Source organism: Podarcis filfolensis (genome assembly GCF_964270895.1).
Source record: "Podarcis filfolensis genome assembly, chromosome: 16".
NCBI lineage: Eukaryota > Metazoa > Chordata > Lepidosauria > Squamata > Lacertidae > Podarcis > Podarcis filfolensis.
The window spans coordinates 38,393,629-38,413,213 of NC_139620.1; the positions used below are offsets into that span (position 1 = coordinate 38,393,629).

Consider the following 19,585-nt stretch of genomic DNA (forward strand, 5'->3'; position numbering starts at 1 on the left):
ATATAAGAAATTTCATAGGGGAAGCTGTGTGGAGGCAAATGTTTTATTTCATAAACTATCCTGTCTATGGTCCAGTCCAATCACACACATGTCCCTTGCATCTGTCTTCAGCCAAATAGAAGAGTGACTAGTGGGGTGCCACAGGGTTCTGTCTTGGGCCCGGTCTTATTCAACATCTTTATCAACGACTTGGATGATGGACTCAAGGGCATCCTGATCAAATTTGCAGATGACACCAAACTGGGAGGGGTGGCTAACACCCCAGAGGACAGGATCACACTTCAAAACGACCTTGACAGATTAGAGAACTGGGCCAAAACAAACAAGATGAATTTTAACAGGGAGAAATGTAAAGTATTGCACTTCGGCAAAAAAAATGAGAGGCACAAATACAAGATGGGTGACACCTGGCTTAAGAGCAGTACATGTGAAAAGGATCTAGGAGTCTTGGTTGACCACAAACTTGACATGAGCCAACAGTGTGACGCGGCAGCTAAAAAAGCCAATGCAATTCTGGGCTGCATCAATAGGAGTATAGCATCTAGATCAAGGGAAGTAATAGTGCCACTGTATTCTGCTCTGGTCAGACCTCACCTGGAGTACTGTGTCCAGTTCTGGGCACCACAGTTCAAGAAGGACACTGACAAACTGGAACGTGTCCAGAGGAGGGCAACCAAAATGGTCAAAGGCCTGGAAACGATGCCTTATGAGGAACGGCTAAGGGAGCTGGGCATGTTTAGCCTGGAGAAGAGGAGGTTAAGGGGTGATATGATAGCCATGTTCAAATATATAAAAGGATGTCACATAGAGGAGGGAGAAAGGTTGTTTTCTGCTGCTCCAGAGAAGCGGACACGGAGCAATGGATCCAAACTACAAGAAAGAAGATTCCACCTAAACATTAGGAAGAACTTCCTGACAGTAAAAGCTGTTCGACAGTGGAATTTGCTGCCAAGGAGTGTGGTGGAGTCTCCTTCTTTGGAGGACTTTAAGCAGAGGCTTGACAACCATATGTCAGGAGTGCTCTGATGGTGTTTCCTGCTTGGCAGGGGGTTGGACTCGATGGCCCTTGTGGTCTCTTCCAACTCTATGTTTCTATGAAATAAAGAAACTGAGATATGTCAGTCATAGAAAATGTCAGGCCTAGTCAGGGCCAGCAGCGGGAACTTCTGGGCACCTTCCAAGGCCTAAGTTCATGTATGGGGTGCACGCTGATCTCTGGAGCCTCCTGGTCCTCCTCCTCCTTTCAGTTGATCTACCTTCTTCAGTCCTTCTTCAAACATCTTGAGCAAGAAGGAACAGCAACCACTATAGACTTTATCCTCTCCTAAGGGAGGTGGGGTGGTGCAATGATAGTGAGGGAGAGGAAGTGGCTGCTCTTAGGGAAGGGAGGCATGCTGAGAGCATCTTGCTGAAGGGACCACCCACAAAACACCTGGGAGCAGCACTAGGTCAAGTTTGTCCCTTACTCAGAGTTACATTCAAATCTACCCAAAGCATTCAGAATCTAGCCACGAACTAAAGCTTACCTCGAGGGCCTGGCAGTGAAGTGATGTGTCAGAGGCTTTCCGAGAGAGTTCCTGGAGCTTCTGCTGAGTATTCTCAAGTGTTATCTTGCGGTCATTTTGCTGGGATTCAAGGTGCTTTAGCCTTCTAGTCAGTGTGCTAATCATCTCATTTCTCTTGTGCAGCTCATCTGAGGGATAAATGACAGGTACTGTTTCTGGGAAAGCAACTGAGAGCAATGATGTACACACAAAACTTCCTTAAACTAAGCTGACATTTGAAATGTTAAAAAAAGGCAGAGAGAGAGAGGTACAGATAGGTACAGATATTTTAATTCTATAAAGAAATGTCTACCTAGGAGTCATCCAAAAATGTTTTATGTTCTCCTGGATCTTTTTACCTGCCATGTTTTCCCCCTTTTAAATTCCACAGTTTGGGAGTTTGAATGGAATTCTTAGCACATCTTTTGGGTTATATTTGAAGGTTTTACATACAGATGTTAGGCATATAAAAATTAACCCAATACAAAAATATAAAGCTCTTTTTGAACAGCACCCATCTTATGTGATATCAGTCCTTTTAGGAAACTACTGGCATTTTGCTATTGTTACAGCATCACTTACGAAAGGTTCTACATGTTTCCTGCCATTCACAACATTCTAGCATTTCCATGGTGCTTCTGTTCAGATAAAATCTCCATTCTGTAGCCAGCCAGCACCTGTGGGACCAGCCAAATAGATTCTCCAAGCCCCTGGACTGCAGCATCTTTAAAGTTCCAACAAACAGCTTAGGGCGTATATGAGAAGAGGTGCACATCATATGCTTTAATTGGGCTTATTGCCTTTTATTTAATGTCTTTTATCTGTAACCTAGAGCACAATCATATTGCAACCGCTAAGGGACTGAACATATCAAGCTGCCTTATAGAGAGTCAGTCAATGAATCCATCTTCTCTACTGCTGTCTACTTTGGACCGGCAGTGGCTATGCAGATGATCAGGTACAGGTAGACATTTTCCCTCTTCTGGGATATTATTTGATCCTTTCAACTGGAGATGCCAGTGACTGAACCTGGGGATATCTACATGTGAAATGTGCTCTGCCACTGAGCCATGCCCACTGCCATGAAGCTGTGGACAGAGCTGTAAACCAGGAAATCACAGTTCAAAAAAACCTAACCAGTGCCCTCAAGTCGCTGTCAGGCTCAGTTCCCCCATCTGCAAAAAGGGCACAATACTCTTACTACTGCACTCACTCTCCAATTTGCTGCACCGTTCTGCCAGCGTCAGTATTTTTTGACGATCATCATCCCAAGCCAGCAGCTGCCTCTGGTGCACTGCAACCATATCATTGAGTTCTTTATCACGATCTTTCAGCTCCACAATTAGCAGCTGAAGTTCTTTCCTCTGCTTCTGAATGGTACTGCTCTCCAATTCAGAGGTTGTATTCTACAAGAGGAAGGGGGGAGAAAACAGTCCCACCTACATCACATCACAAATTAGGTAGCTGTTACAGAAGTATGCAGTTCGAAATACGAAGCATTTATTAACAGCGCTGTGGCTTGTTTCTATTCCATTAAAAGCTTGCAACTGTTTCATTGAAAGCTCAGAGACATGTACATAGTTAAACTATGGAATTCACTCTGACGAGTTGCCTATCAACTTGCATGTTTTTAAAAGGGGATTAAAGAAGTTCATGGAAAATACAGTCATACCTCGGGTTGAAGTCGCTTCAGGTTAAGCCTTTTTGGGTTGTGCTCCGCGGCGACTTGGAAGTAACGGGGCAAGTTACTTCTGGGTTTCGCCGCTTGCGCAGATGCTCAAAATGATGTCATGTGCATGTGCGGAAGTGGCGAATCGCGACCCACGCATGCGCAGTTGCAGGTTGCATTCGCTTCAGGATGCGAACGGGGCTCCAGAACAGATCCTGTTCGCATCCAGAGGTACCACTGTAATTCTATCAATAGTGACTAACCACAGTAGCTATGTTCTACCTCCACTGGAAGCTGCAGGAGGGGAGAGTTACGTTGCACTCAGGTCCTGCTTGTGGTCTTGGCCTGCTTGGCCACTGCAAGAACAGGATGCTGACCAGATGGGCCAGTGGCCTAATACAGCAAGCTGTTACAAACATACAAGCACCACAGACCTTTCCTAAACTCTAATCTAGAAATAACCTTGAAACAAAAAAGGAGAATACACATCTAGGTCCATCAGTCTTTGGTGCTTAGTGAAATGTGAGGTATTAAATACTACTTTCAGATTTAACTTGGTTTTGTTACCTGCTGTGGAGTGGAGAGAGGCAATGATGATTCCATAAGGACTGTGCTGGGGTCAGGACTGTAACAGGTACAATTGTTGCAGAAGCGGTGTGGACAATTTCTAACTGTAGTTCAGCTCTCCCACAGCAATGAAGAACCCTTTTCTTGTGCACTGCAACTCAGCAATTCAGAGGGTAACTGTCATAACAGAGATTGAGTGGGGATACATCAAAAAGTGTTGTTGAAACAACTTATAGTAAGTTAATAGTAAGAGGCCACTTCACATTATGGAAAATTTTAATTACTCATGAGGAAGGAGACACTGAATTGTATTAAATGTTTGCTGAATTTGTTTGTTGTTGCCTTATTATATACTAATTTGTTTTTAATATAGTTACATCAATTTTAACATTTGCTCATTTTTAATTTTTTTTGTTATAGGCCACATCCAAAATTCAGACATGAAACACCTAAAGCATTCCAAAACACACAATTAAAAACATATAAAAGTAGATTACAGTGAAAGACATTCTGAATGCAGTGTGTGTGTATTATAACCAAATGCATGCACATAATACATATATTCCCACCTATACATGTAACTGTGTACCACCCCAAGTTTTTAACTGAAGGGACATAGCAGAAATTTCCAAGTAAATCGATTATATACAGGGACATGTGAGATGAAAAGTGGGAGGTGGCTTAGAAAGATAAGACAGGCACACCACTCAAATACTCTGTAAAGAATGAAAGTATACTGTCTCTCTCACTCTCCTTCCTTCCTTCCTTCCTTCCTTCCTTTCTTTCCTCCCCCCACGCCCCCACATTGCCTACACCAAAAAATGTCTCAAATGGACTGTAACTGACCTGTATGGAAGATTCTACGATTTGAAAGCAGAGACACTGAATGTACTTTTGTGACTTATGGAAATCTTTTGATATAGACATATTTTGAAATGACAGGCAGGGGCAGAGGAAATATTAAGTGCAGGCTTTTGTCTCCTGAGGATTTAAGGAAGGCCCCGGGCGAATTGAAGAATCCTGGGCCCTGCGCTTTGCTGAGGGTGCTGGGAATTGCAGCCCCGTGAGGGGGGTGAACTACAGATCCCAGGATAACGTGCTCTAAAGGTGCGCACGACACGGTGCGCGGCCTCTGAATAGCGGGGGGGGCAGAGAGTTCACCCGCCGAGCCCCCAAGGGAGTGGGGGTCCCCCAGAAAGTGGGTGCGGAGGGGGGAGTCGGGCCGGGTGGGGTTGCGGGAGACCGAGCCTAACTTTGGAAAGCGAAGGGGGCGGGCAGGGCGGGGGCGTCTCTCCCTCTCTCTCTCACTGAGGGAAAGGGAAATGGCGGCGGGCGAAGGTGCCTCTTACCCGCCTCCGGCGTCCGCCGCGAGGGGCAAAGGGGGACGGAGCGGCCTCGGAGCTCCCCGTCTCCTCTTCCCCGGGAAGCCTCCGCGCTCCGCCTCCAACGGCTGCTCGGCCCCCAGACCCGCACCAGCCGCTCTTTCATCCGCCTTCCGGGGTGGCTTTGCTTCTGTTTTCTTACTCCGGTTTCTTTAATGCGGAGTGGCCACCGCCGCACAGACGATTATTATTATTATCATTGCGATTATCATCGATTAAATTTGTCTGCCGCCCTTTATCCAAAGATCCCAGGGCGGTCCGCAACATCAAGATACCAAAATAGAAGAAAAGCAAACCCACAACCCCGTCCAACACATTCCTTCATCGGCCTGGTGGAAGAGAAACATGCACCAACGGGGAGCCACCGCAGAAAAGGATGGCTCACCCTCCGGAGCCCTCATGGAGGAGGCACAGCAAGAAAAACCCCATTGTAGGGGTTCCCAAACTTGGGGCTCCAGCTGTCGTTGGTCTACAACTCCCATCATCCCTAGCTAGCAGGATCCATGGGCAGGGATGATGGGAATTGTAGTCCAACAGCAGCTGGAGACCCCAAGTTTGGGAAATGATGGCAGGGTCTAGGTTGGCTCATATGGGGAGAGACAGTCCTGGAGACCCAGCTCCTCTTCTTTGCCACTGAGTGTCAGGTGCTGAGCCACACAGCTTGGGATAGTCATGCCCTGCTTGCCGACTTCCTGTAATGGGCAACTGGTGGGCCACTGTGACAACAGGATGGGTGGATAAATGGGCGACTGGCCTGATCCAGCTGCAGAGCTCTTCGTATGTTTGTTTCCCACAGTTTTATCCTGGCCTAGAATCTCCTCTTCTGCCACAGCTGTGTTTTAGCACCAGAGCACATTGGATTGTACTCCTGTTTATTAGTAAGAACAAAATAAAGCCCTGGCGGATGCAGCCAAGAGCCCATCTAGGCCAGCACACTGTTCTTGCAGTGGCCAGCCACAGGCCCATGGGAAGCCCACTTTGGATTCCCAGTAACTAGTATTCAGAGCATGCTTATGAAGACCAATTGCTGTAAAACACAGCAGTGGAGCATCCTGTCACACTCAGGCCCTGCTTTCCATGGGCACCTCGTTGGGCACTGTGAGGAAAGGGTGCTGGCATAGATGGGCTCTTGGCTGCATCTGCCAGGGCTCTAGTGTTCAGAGGCATGCTGCCTCAGCAAACAGAGGTAGAACATAATCTGGAGTGACTATTGCAGACTAGAATTTTGCTTCCTCCTCCCCCAAATACACTTTAGCTGTTTACGCAGAATCAGATTTTATTCCTAACAGCCAAGCCCTTAAATGTTAAAACATGCATTAACCCCACACTGATTTATTCCATATTTTTCTCCAAATTAATTCAAAATGACAGGTCAGAATCCACACTTTGTCCATAAGCACTAATACAAATTCACCCCAGATTCCACATCTTTTTAAACAGGAGTGGGAAACATGTGGCCCATCAGATGATGCTGGAATCCAACTCCCATCAGACTTGGCTAACATGGCCAATGGTCAAGAATGATTGGAACTGTAGCCTAACATCCAGAGGACCACAGGTTTCCTATTCCTGTGTTAAAATCATCCCAGGTAGAGCACACCCCTTCTCACTACACACTTCTTTCCTAACAAACATATCTTAACCAGATTGATTTATCCCACTTTTGTTTAGAACTGCATTCTTTAAACAGGTCATGGTAGCATAGCAGCTGTCTCGCCAAATAGCTCAAGTCACAGAGCAAATAGCTACATTTTTCACCAGACTGGTGGAAGGTGTGATAGTAGAACTGATCTGTGAATTGTGCTTGTCCAAGGCAATACACAGTTCAGATATTATATGGCAGCTGGATCACACAACTTTCCCTGAATATATTTGGAATTTAATTTCCAAAAGCTGTACTATCATGAGAATGAAATGAAACATAGAGATTAACAACATCTATATATTAAAATTGAAGCTGAGGCTCCAATACTTTGGCCACCTCATGAGAAGAGAAGACTCCCTGGAAAAGACCCTGATGTTGGGAAAGATGGAGGGGCCAAGGAGAAGGGGACGACAGAGGACGAGATGGTTGGACAGTGTTCTCGAAGCTACAAACATGAGTCTGACTAAACTGCGGGAGGCAGTGGAAGACAGGAGTGCCTGGTGTGCTCTGGTCCATGGGGTCACGAAGAGTCGGACACGACTAAACGACTAAACAACAACAACATATATTAAAATGTTGTTTCCAAGGTCCTAATTAAAGATGGAGATAATCCTTTGTTTGACCAGCTTTTGGTCACAGTGTACAAGGATGGGAACTTTCAGTTCATCCACAACTCTTTATCAGACCAAATGTAAAGAGAATTAATTCTTCTCTGCAGGGTGAGTAAATATGGCATACTGAAAGACTGCAGCTGTACGCTTTAAGCAGCTGTAAACATAATCATTAAGCACATCCATGTATTATAGTAAGCAACAACACCAGAAAGCACCCAAAAGTTCCATGCCAAGAAAAATCCAAAATGAAAGGCACCAAAAACATATAGTGTGGTACCTCTGTTTTCGGACGTTTCCATTGGCGAATGTTTCAGTTTTTGAACGCCGAAAACCCGGAAGTAAATGCTTCCGTTTTTGACAGTGCCTCGGAAGTGGAACGGGTTCCACTACGTGTATCTGTTGTTTCTCGCAATTTTCTCTATTGAATTGGCAGACCGCCCTTTGCGTCTCGGTTTTTGAACATTTCAGAAGTTGAGCTGTCTTCCGGAACGGATTACGTTCGAAAACCAAGGTACTACTGTATATCAAGAACAGGGATGCAATAGTGCTTATTTGGCATAATTCATTTTCCTTCTACTAGCTGTGGACAGAAATGAAGGGGTAAGCATGGTATGAAAACCCCAATTCATTTACTGCTGGAAGCCCTCCTCAGGTCTGCAAACCTCTCAAAATTACCTATTTTCAAAAGCCATGTGATGTCAATAGTTATGGAGAACTCCAAATCTTGCCCAATATCCTGTGGCAGGTTAGCTGGTCTAAAGGTATTACCCTACTGTGGCATGGATTTTTGATTCGCCAGCCAATGTAGTAAGTCCTCATCACTACCCATTCCCAAAACCAACACAGATCTGTCAAGATGATTTTTGAACCCATGTTCCAAAGTTCCTTTCCATAGCCATGAAGGCCAGAATTCTTCTGGTGACTGTGCAGATGCAAAATGCCAAGCACCTTGAAGCAAACTCTGCACCTACAAACCCCAGAAGGAACAACTGGGTTAGCCTCTTGCAGCACAGACACAAAAAAGAGAGTGCTTTGCAGCACCTCAAAGACAAAAACCAGATTTAAAGTCTACTTTAAATACCTAGTAGATTGAGCCTTGAGAGAATACATCAGTATTTCTGAGGGACTGAGAATTGTGTTAGGGAAAAAAGGAACCGCTTACTTGGTGAGGAACAATAACTTCTTTATTTAAGTCTCTACTTCATGCGGAGGCATGAGTGTCTCACTTCCCCCAGGTTTAAACTTTGGCAAAAATCACAAACAGAAAATAAGCAGCCAATACAGAACAGTGAAAATGCCAACAGTAATAAGGGTGCCCCTTTAACAGTTCTGCTGTCAGGCGAACACACGTAGAAGCCTTGCTTTGGCTACGTTGACTAGAACTTGGTGTTTGTTAGAAGGCAGTGTTGTTTTTCTTCGTTTAAAAAAACAGCATCACTTCTTTACTTCTCCTAGATCTTCAATGCTATCATCATCAACCTGCAAGATACAAAATTCTGTTATCAAAAACACAAAAAGCAACTAAAATCAGTATAAAACCCAACAAGGGTGAAGTTGATGCACATGCTAAAGCACTCAATGGATTGTCATTAAAAAGGCCTAAGGTAAGAAGGTCAGCTGGTGCTTAAAAGACCACAGTGGAGGCACCTGGCAAGCCTCTCTGGGGCCACACACAAAGAAGTTGCAGCACCTTCCCTTTGAGCCGGGGTGGGAAGCCTCTTCAGCCCAGCAGGTTGGAAACTGAGGTCCCTCACCACTGCTTTATCCCATGTCATCATGCTGTCAGGAGACCCATTTCCCCATTGCAGCACAGCTTGGGTTCAAAGCAATCCAAGCACCACTGACTGGCAGTGACTTCCAAGCCCTGCCTGGATCAGCTACATGGCCGAGCTTCCAGTCAGGAACTCTGGAGTGTTGCCCATCTAGGAACATGCATGACCACAACTAGGCTGCAAAAAATTATGGTGGCTCCACACCCAGAGAATCCTGAAAGTAGGGTTGCCATACGTCTCGAATTTCCTGGACATAGCCAAAATACTGCAGTCAGAAGCAGTGTCCAGGCGAAAACCGCTAAAAATGTTTGGGAAAATCTGGTTGTATGGCAACCCATGCCAGCAGTGTTGTTTTGGGTGATTTTCCTTAAAACTAGCTCAAAAACTTCAAAAAAATTTTTTTGCAACTTTTGTGTCTGGATTTTCACTTTTTAAAATACAGCAACCCTGCTGAAAGTGTCATGCAGAGTTATTAGTCCTCATGAGGTCTAAATCTGTAGTTAACTTAGCCATCCTCTCACCAACTCTTACTCTTTTTCCTCTCACAGACACCTGACAATGTTGCCTGAAGTGTCTTGGTGGTGCAAAACTTCAAAGTTCACAGTGACCAGAAGTTCAATTGGATGCAAGTGGATAAGGAAGGAAATACATGGGGAGAGAAATTATTTACCTCAGGCCACTTTTCCTGGATGACGTCAATGATGTCGTCTGTAAAGTCCCCCTGAATGATTATTTCATCCTCTCCTGTTACTGAGGCACCGCAGGAGAATTTCTGAGCAAAGAACCTTTGTGCTTCCTTAAGGTCTATTTCTGTAGAAAAGAACACAAATAAAACAATACTGATTTCATCTTTGCTTCTTCTAAGAACAGAAAAACAGTCTGCTGGATCAGGACAGCGGCCCATCTAGTCCAGCATCCTGTTCTCAGAGTGGCCAAACAAATGCCTCTTCTGGGAAACCCACAAGCAAGACCACCTCTCTGCTCCTGCTGTTTCCAGCAACTGGTATTCAGAAGCAGAGCAAAGCCATCATGGCTCACTGTCTGCCTTATCTTCCATTATTTTGTCTAATCCTCTTCTAAAGCCATCACTACCTCCTGGGGTAGCAAGTTCCATTGTTAACTATGCTCTGCATGAAAAAATTGTTTAAATGTCACAGATACCTCCATGTGAACAAGGCCCTTTCTTGACTCACCAAAAGTTGCAAGACCACACACTCTTGTAACGTATTTCTTCTTTGCTCTAGGAATTTTCGCTATCGTAACTTTTTGTGGTACCGTCTTCTTCTTCTGTTTTATCTGACCTCTTCCACCTAGGAACAGAACATAACATCATTATCGATAAACACCTCAGAACCCACACTTTGCTCTTCAAACTACAGAAACACAAGCGTCAGGGATTGGTTGGGTTTTATAGTTTCCTATCCCTCCACCAGCACTGCTGTCCACCACCCCAACACAAAATAGCCGAGACCCAGCTATTCTTTTAACGTTCCCCTTATTATTACTATTCTATCAAACTCATAAATCACCAGCTAGTTAGACCAAGATTTCATGAGATGAACCTCAGGCCTTTGGGGTGGGGGAGGTGAATGCAGTCCTCCAGACCTCTTCATCTGACCCTCAGGAATATCACAGAATTGGAGAGATGGAAGGGACCCCAAGAGTCCAAACCCCTGAAATGCAGGAATCTCAAGTACCCAAGCGCTGTTGAAAAACCTCCATTGATGGAGAGTTCACCACCTTCCCAGGCAGACTGTTCCACTGCTGAACAGCTCTTACCATCAGGAAGTTCTTCAGAATGCTTGATTAGAATTTCCTTGCTTGTAACTTGAAGTCACTGGTTCGTGTCCTACCCTCCAGAGCAGCAGAAAACAAGCTTGCTCCATTTCCCATGTGACAGCCCTTCAGACATTTGAAGGCAGCTATCATATCACTTCTTAGTCTTTTCTTCTCCAGGCTAAACATACCAAAACTTATTTTTCCCCAGGCCACTCACTCTTTCTCCAGGCATGTCTGTGATAATTTGACTTTCATGTGGCTCGAATGTAGCCTGCCCTAAGAAGGTTAACAGCCACACCCTTTGCACGACCCACACTTGTCTCTAGCCCCCCCATTTCTGCCCCCCCCATCCTGCCCACTATTAGCATGCAGACCCTGGAAGGTTATCTATCTATCTATCTATCTGTCTGTCTGTCTGTCTGTCTGTCTGTCTGTCTATCTATCTATCTATTGTATTTATATCCCACCTTTTCCCCCAAGGAGTTGGTGGTGGAGTTGAAGGTGGTGTACATAGGTCTCTGCCCCCACATTTTATTCTCACAACAAACCTGTGAAGTAGGTTAGGATGAGAGTGATTGACTAGCCCAAGGTCACCCGATGAGTTTCATGGCCAAGTAGATATTCAAGCCCTGGTCTCCCATGAGCTAGTCTGACACTCTTAACAACTACACCACCCTGGCTGTGTCCATGAGGGAAATGATGCCCTCAGGCTGAAAAAAATCCCCTGCCCCTGGTTTAGACCTTGCCTCTCTTTTGCTTTTTTTTCTCTTCCTCTTCACCCACTGTTCCTTGTCCTTCTCCAACACCAGATTCTTGTTTAGGAGAATTTTCTGTATGAAGAACAAAATGGTATTAATTAATTGAGCTTGGGGGGAGAAAAGAAATTTGAGTGCAAAGTGACTTTGCAAATAATGGTACTTCAGCTAGACACACACACACACACACACACACACACACACACACACACAGACTCCCACAACAGTGGAGCATCAACAGTGACCATCTTGGCTGTGAGTCCTGGATGACCTGCTCCCTCCCTTTGCAGACCTCTTCTTGCCTGGCCTGGCAAGACAGGTCCCTGACTGACTCCAGCTATAAAAGCTGAGGCGGCTGAACAGAATCTTGGGCTAGGGTATTGTTTAGCGGGGGAAGAGTTGCTGCTGTTAATTTTTTGTAGCTTTATTTTTTATCTTATTATTTAAGTGAAAATTGTTCAGTTTGATTATATTCTTTCTGATGATTTGTTCATTGCTTATGACTACTTTTGTTGGATAGTGTTCTCGAAGCTACCGGCATGAGTTTGACCAAACTGCGGGAGGCAGTGGAAGACAGAAGTGCCTGGCGTGCTCTGGTCCATGGGGTCAAAAAGAGTCGGACACGACTAAACGACTAAACAACAACAACATCTTTTGTTATGTTTGTAGTTATGAAATTTTTAAATACAGGCAACTCCCATTCTGCGTGTGTTCAAAGAATGTGCAAATGAGCACATGCCCACTGTCACAAACCCAGAAGTTGCAGGAAAAGTGGGTATAATGGGGTGGAACGGGTTACGCACGCTCCGCAGACACACAGTGTGACCCCGAATGTAACCCCCATGCAAAACAGGCGTTGCCTATATGTTGTAAGCCGCCTTCAGTTTTAACTTTGGAAAGGTGGCATACAAGTAAAATGATGGATTTACTCCCCAGTAAGCATCCGCCATAGAAAGGAAGACTACCTCTTCTCTAGAAATTGAAGAGACATTTGGGATAGTGTAACACAGCTTTCATGGAACATATTCCAGAAGAGTAGTCATGCTGACCTGTTGTAGCAAAAACTAGAGTCCTGGGCTACCTTCAGGACTAACTAATTAATTAAGACACAGGCTCTTGTAGATAATCTGTTTAAGCCTTGGTCCAGGTTAGTTGTGCTTAGCAGACCTTCTGTGTCTGTCGGTAATCCAAGCAGAGGGTTGTGGGATACAAGAGGCATGTATCAGCAAATCCAGGAGTAATACAGAGCTATGTCCAGAGTGAAAGGGGATATGAAGTTTGGAAAGAAGCAGTTAGTTACTACTAGTGAGATGTAGCCCACTGTGGGTTTCTGACGCCCTATGTTTTATCAATGGCCAAAATAAAATAGCTATCCTACCTGGGGGTGGAAATCATACCATGAAATGTGGAATGCTGGAAGGGAAGTGAGGCAGTCAGTAGTGCAGCCTTGACCAACCTGACACCCTTAAGACATTGCTGGACTACAACTCCCATCAGCCTTGCCCAGCATGCAGTAGTCCACCAACATCTGAAGAGCACCTGGTTGGCAAAGGCTCCATCTCTGGATGATTGTGTGGAAGGGTTGGATTCAGTTCAGTGCTGGTATTCAGAACATATTCCTGTGATCATAATTTTTCAGCCCCAAGTGTATGTATTTTCCACCAGGTTCTGCTTGGCGGATCTCAGAGTTCTAGTAAAAGAAAGCATAGCTACCACAGGTCTCCCTGCCCCTGCTGCACTAGGGACACTATCCTGGAAGAATTTTGTGCAGTTATGCTCAGTTCTAATCACAGGTAGTATAATTACAGATAGTTTACAAGTAAAAATGCACATCCTGCTCCTTTTTATATCTGTGGCAAGATTTCCCTTGATTTTATCCTCTCTTGAGCATCTGAACCCTTTTCATTGTCCTGCAACCTCACATTAAAAACAGTACAGAGATCTTCTTACCTACAGTAAGTTTTGCAAACTCATTTGGAAAATTTTTCTCTAGCCATTGCCTACATTTTGCCACATCCGGCATGTATTCGCAATACTGAGGAAAAAGCACACAGAATAAGTTTGTTAGTTGAGGGAACCCCTCCACAGACACACACGTTTTGACAGGGTATAATAGTAGCATTGATGATAGTGTCCCTGTACAATAAGGGCTGACAAATACCCTGGGTCCAGCATATTATTAAAGAGTCCCTCTCCCACTCCTGAGCACCATCAAAGGAAGTTCTGCTCCTGGTGCAAATTCCCCACCCCACCAGCGGGGGGAAGAGTCTTTACAGCAGGGGTCAGCAACCTAAGGCCCATGGGCCGGAAGTGGCCCATGGAGGCCATTTAACTGGCCCAAGAGGTGTCCCTGAACCGAGCCGTCCACTCAGCGAGTCCCCACGCACTGCACTAAACTGGCGCAGCACGACGTGGGAACTCTCTTCCACAGCTCCGGAAATCACTTCTGTACATGCCCAGATGCCGGAAATCGCGTCTGCGCATGTCCACAGTGCCGGAAATTGCTTCTGCGCATGCCCAGGAGCCGAAAATTGCTTCTGCGCAGGCACAATTTTCAGCGTCTGGGCATGCACAGAAGCAATTTCCAGCAACACGGACATGCACAGACGTGATTTCGGGTGTCTCGCTGCACCGGCCCGGCCCACAGAGGATCTCCGTGGGAGTGATCCGGCCCATGCCCGGTAAGCCTTGCCAACCCCTGCTTTACAGCATGTGTGGGGAACCTTTGGTCCTCCAGATTTTGCTGAACTACAACTCCCATGAACCCTAGCAAGCATGGCCAATGGCCAGGGACGGTAAGGGTTGTAGTTAGACAACATCTGGGGGACTTGAAGGTTCCCACACCTGCTTTACAGTAATGGCCGCAGCTCTGTGGAATGCCCCACCTGGCATAACTCACACTCGCTCAATCTTGATATATGTTTTGTTATCCTTGTAAAATTCAATATATATATATAGTTAAAAGGCTTTCGTGCAGGGAGGGAAAGCTAAAAACCAGGGGTGGGGAACCTTCAGGAGCAGGTCTAATTAAGTCCAGCAAAACATGCCCACCTGTCCTTGCACTTGACAGCACTGTGTCTATTGTAATTTTCCCCTCTCTTTTTGCCACTGCTCACTACCAAAATCAGTAAAGTCTTGGACTACCCAGAATATCTAAAGGGGGGTGGGGAAGCTGTGGCCCACCAAGTATTTGTTAGACTCCAACTCCCATCAGCCACAGCAAGTATGGCCAGTGGTCAGGGAAGATAGGAGTTGCATTCCAGCAACCACTTAAGGGCATCAAGTTGAAGAATGATGAAAGACACAGAGAGAAAAGAGCAAGGGGCTGATATACTGTCTAGAACATCAGACAAGCCTGGGAAGAAGTGGCACACACTCCAGGCAATTGCCTCATTCCACTGCTTCCATAGGTAGACCAGGCCTAAATTAATCAAAATTAAGGCAACTCACCTCTGTTGGCAACGAGCAGACTGTGGAAAGAAAAGAGAAGGGAGTTTTTTCTCTTCATTTTCTCTGCAGTTTTCATATTTTTAAAAAATTAACATTTAAGACAAACACTTCTAAATAGTCTATTGATTCCTACTAAGAAGAATTCTCCAAGGAAAAATCAAGGAGGGGCTGCGGCTTAGCAGAAGAGCACCTGCTATGCATGCAGAAGGTCCCCAGCATCTCCAGGTGGGGCTAGCAGTGTCTCCTCCTGTCTGAACGCCTAGAGAGCTGCTTCCAGGAAGTGTAAGCAATACTAAACTAGATGGGCCAATGGACTGACTTGGTATATTACAGCTTCCTTTGTTACTCATTTTACACTGCAAGTTAAGCTGACAAAATGATGCCACAAACTTCCTCCAAAGCTATAGCAAAGGACCAAGGAAATAAGAGAGTCCAGAGCAGCAAACAACAAAGCAGTAAAAACAATAACCATTAAAGAAAAATAGATACTTGTTTAAAACTATCAGCAACATACCCTCACACACTAACTTCAAGGTTGCAGGAAACAATATATTTCAGTGATCAAATGCCTGGCTGAACAGGAATGTTTTAAAAATTCCTCTTGAATAAGGAAGATAGAAGCACCTCACCAGGGAGGGCATTCCACAAATTCTATTCTTTTATCTTTCCCCTTTTTTCTTTTCTTTTCCTCTTGTTGGTTTGTGTTTTTATTTAATTCGTTTATTGGGTATTTGATATTAATCTTTGTAGATCTTTTTTCAAACTTTAATAAAAACTATTGGGGGGGGGAGGAGAAGGAGATGGGAGAGGATAATCCCAAGGCTTTGGTGCAGCCACTCCTCACTATGCTAAATCATGATTTAGTCAAATGTGCAAACTTCATAGGTAAAGGACCCCTGACCATTAGGTCCAGTCGTGGCCAACTCTGGGGTTGCGGCGCTCATCTCGCTTTATTGGCCGAGGGAGCCGGCGTACAGCTTCTGGGTCATGTGGCCAGCATGACTAAGCCGCTTCTGGCAAACCAGAGCAGCGCACGGAAACGCCGTTTACCTTCCCGCCAGAGCGGTACCTATTTATCTACTTGCACTTTGACATGCTTTTAAACTGCTAGGTTGGCAGAAGCAGGGACAGAGCGACGGGAGCTCACCCTGTCGCGGGGATTCGAACCGCCGACCTTCTGATCAGCAAGCCATAGGCTCTGTGGTTTAACCCACAGCGCCACCCGCGTTCATAATTGAGTACAAATCAGGGGGTACAAATCACTGATCAAATGTACAGAAGCCACAGTGAAAAAATAGTTAGGCTCTCAAGTGTCACAAGACTCCTTTCTGTTTTTTAAATAATCAACAACTTGCCCTCTTTTGTAAACTATCCTGGGCTGTTATTATTTACAGTAACCATTTGGTTAGTACTTGCCTCCACAGTAGAGAACTCGGAGAGGATAGTCTGCGTCTGGCCTCGCGTGGCACCTTTGGTCTCCTTTACAATCAAGAAGTGCAGACTCAGGTGCATCCATTGCCATATCACAAGTCTAGGAATCACACAAGCAGAGGAGCTCAGTACATATTCCAGCCTTAGAAACCAACGCAAACCAGGGGCAGCAGCTGGCATGGCACTGCCATCCTGGCCTCCTTCAGTCCAAAAAAAGAAGGTGAAGGGGTAAGGTATTGAGCAATAACAGCATAGATGTAAGTGTGCGAGGCAAAGTGAGATTACTGTGGCTGCTACTACCACCAGGAAGCAAAGCACAGATGTGGGAATGGGGAGATGGATCTGAATTTTGGGGGCAGAGACAGTAGAGAAAGCCAAAAGACTGGCATTTGTGTGTCTAAGGAACAGCCCAAGGTACCAGTCTGAATAAGGAGGGGAGATACTGAATGTGAAAGTGGTGGTTATAAATCTGGGCACCAATCTTGAGGCAGGCAAAGCACAGTGGTGGGAGATGAACAATAATTACTAATTACAAATACCAAGTATGAACCAAAAAAAGGGTGTGTGTGGCAACTCTGAACTAGTTAAAAGAAAGATAGCTATGGGCCTGACAAAACAAGGAGGTTTGGGCACTGGGGTGTGGGGTTGTTACAGTATGAGGGAGCTTGGGCCAGGATCTGGGTGGTGTGTGTGCTAGGTTTTTAATTTGTTTATTTATAAAAAGTTTTATATACCACTTTTTGCACAGTGTACTAAAGCAGAATAGAGTATGATAAAAACAATTTTCCAAACTGCATTACAACAAATCAAGTCATAGAAGAAAGAAATCACGCAATAAAAAAGGGAACAGAGAGCAAATGTGCCACAATGGGGCACAGGAGGGAGAATCAGCAATATATAAAATTTTTATTAGTAAATAAATATGATACAAATATGATACTTTTCCTCTTTCCTCTCCTTTTCCTTTTTGCATCATATCTATTAGGGATTGCCTCAGAAAGGAAAAGCAGGATATAAGCAAGCAATGAACACTGTGGGCCTGCAAACAGGGACTGTTTTGTCTTTTAATATCCCTACAGGAAGCTTAAAGGTAAAGGGACCCCTGACCATTAGGTCCAGTTGTGACTGACTCTGGGGTTGCGGCGCTCATCTCGCTTTACTGGCTGAGGGAGCCAGCGTACAGCTTCCGGGTCACGTGGCCAGCATGACTAAGCTGCTTCTGGCGAACCAGAGCAGCGCACGGAAACGCCGCTTACCTTCCCGCCGGAGTGGTACCTATTTATCTACTTGCACTTTGACGTGCTTTCGAACTGCTAGGTTGGCAGGAGCAATGGGAGCTCACCCCATCACAGGGATTCAAACCGCTGACCTTCTGATTGGCAAGCCCAAGGCTCAGTGGTTTAACCCACAGTGCCACGACTCTTAAATTAAAGTCTAAATCTAGGCAAACAACTGGCTGAGCCAGAGTAAGGCTGCAGTCCTAAACTCTTACCTGGTAGTAAGCCCCATTGAATTCAACAGGATTTACTTCTGAGCAGATGCCACTACGCTTACAGCATTAAGTCGTTGTGTAAGGTCATTTGTTTGTTTGTTTGTTTAATAAAATTTATGCATGGCTTGATTGTTAAACACCTCAAAGTGGTTTACAGAAAGACGAAACAACAAAAATGAGAAAATTTCACAATCATATTTTGAAACATACGGAGGTTAAAAATACAGACCAAAATCACCTCAACTTTCTATACATCTGGGTAGGCTTGTCTAAAGAGGAATGTTTTCAGCAAATACCAAAAAGAGTACACTGAAGGCGCCTGCTTGATCTCAATTGGCAGGGAGTTCCAAAGTTCTTACAAAAGTGGAACGGGTATTATGTGGCACCTTCAGTGATGCCAATTCCACCAACCAAAGCGGTTCCAATTTAAGCTTCTTCTTCTTCTTGTCTGATATTTTTAAACTGCTTTATGCTAGGTTCCATTTCATTCCTCCATCGCTTCTGCCCACCTCCCCTCTCTCACACGGAGCTCTTCAGGAATTGATTTAGGTTGGGGCCAATTCTCCACAGGCAGGCCTTTGGGACGCTGGCACTGGAACAGTTGCCCAGGGGGTGTGGGGGGGGCAGCACCCAGCCCTGCATGCCGGGCGCCAGCAGAGCCCTTTTGGCGGGTGGGGTGTCGCCAAAGGGGCGGGGGGCCACGATGCAGGCAGGGCTGCAAGTGCCAACTTTTTGGGGGGGTGGGGAAGAGGAAGGGAGATGCCAGGGAGGGGCTGGGCAGGGCATGGGGGGAAGGAGCCGTGCCAGCCTCGGGGCTGGGCAGCAGCCCAAGTTTGCCCACCAAGTGCCAGGGGGAGCCAGCGGGGCGGGGGCGCGTCTCTTACCCGAGGGGGGGCCCTCAGCCGGGCTCTGGGGGGAGGAAGGGGGCGGTGGTTCCTCCTCCTGCCGTTCCCACCCTCCTGAGTGGCACATGCAGCAGCAGCAGCAGCAGCAAGCAGCAGATTCAGGTAGGGACAGGGAGATATCGCGAGAGCCGCCCGCTTCTCGCGAGGTTCCTTCCGGAGAGTCGCCCGGGCTGCCGATGACTCTCGTTCTAGGAGCGGCTCCGCCTTCGCTGCGACTGCGCGGAATGGGCCGGCCCGGCCGCCGTACTCACGCGGAGCCCGCCCGCCCACCTTCGGCTGCGCTGCGGCGGTTCGAGCCCCGCCTCGGGTTGCTGGACTTTATTACTGTGGTTAAAATGTCCTATGTTGAAATGAACTTTCATTATCTTTGGTTAAAATGTTTTATGTTGCAGAGAGCTGTATTATCGGTTGAAAACGAGTAAAAGGCGGATCCAACTGATTTTAAACGGATCCTCATGAATTCATACGATTTTTTCATTCAAATTAAATAAAACTGCCATGATACTGTAGACCATGTCTTCGTCTGTAGGCAGCATCAAAAAAATCATGCATCCACTGTTTCGTGGGGCTGCAGTGGTAC

General features: G+C 45.8%; 2 protein-coding genes and 1 long non-coding RNA gene across 15 annotated transcripts in view; 1 reads left to right on the forward strand and 2 right to left on the reverse strand.

The window, feature by feature from the left end:
- The window catches only part of CCDC62 (coiled-coil domain containing 62), a 20,349-nt gene extending 14,851 nt beyond the window's left edge, over positions 1-5,498 (reverse strand). For 4 of the 13 annotated variants that reach the window (XR_014542391.1, XM_083590091.1, XM_083590099.1 and 1 more), the window contains exons 1-3: positions 4,627-4,798; positions 2,758-2,950; positions 1,527-1,693 (exon numbers count right to left, since the gene is read on the reverse strand). Coding sequence is in view for 10 of the 13 variants with exons in the window: in XM_083590091.1 (XP_083446217.1) it covers positions 1,527-1,693; positions 2,758-2,950; positions 4,627-4,707 (441 nt within the window). In the remaining 3 variants the exon portion in view is untranslated. Of the gene's footprint in view, positions 1-1,526; positions 1,694-1,857; positions 2,122-2,681; positions 2,951-3,780; positions 3,958-4,626 lie in introns of those variants that run through there. The other 9 variants (XR_014542389.1, XR_014542390.1, XM_083590095.1 and 6 more) reach the window with 9 other exon arrangements.
- LOC310751422 lies at positions 2,190-10,041 on the forward strand. Its single transcript, XR_014542478.1, has 2 exons — positions 2,190-2,502; positions 9,742-10,041. It is a non-coding gene; the product is annotated as an uncharacterized lncRNA (long non-coding RNA).
- DENR (density regulated re-initiation and release factor) lies at positions 8,588-19,226 on the reverse strand. Its single transcript, XM_083590704.1, has 8 exons — positions 18,985-19,226; positions 16,594-16,708; positions 15,178-15,197; positions 13,678-13,762; positions 11,719-11,802; positions 10,387-10,503; positions 9,864-10,003; positions 8,588-8,900 (listed from the first exon to the last, which is right to left on the reverse strand). Exons 2-8 carry the CDS (start codon positions 16,697-16,699, stop codon positions 8,856-8,858), a joined length of 597 nt encoding a protein of 198 aa, XP_083446830.1. The 5' UTR covers positions 16,700-16,708; positions 18,985-19,226; the 3' UTR covers positions 8,588-8,855.
- Between the last annotated feature and the right edge of the window lie 359 nt (positions 19,227-19,585).

Coding starts and splice junctions, on each gene's coding strand:
- DENR (XM_083590704.1), bottom strand. CDS start 16,699: ATGGCAATGGATGCACCTGAGTCTGCACTTCTTGATTGTAAAGGAGAC. Junction 13,763..15,177: donor TCTGCTCGTTGCCAACAGAG/GTGAGTTGCCTT, acceptor CTTTTTCCTCAG/TATTGCGAATACATGCCGGA. Junction 8,901..9,863: donor TCCAGGAAAAGTGGCCTGAG/GTAAATAATTTC, acceptor TGTATCTTGCAG/GTTGATGATGATAGCATTGA.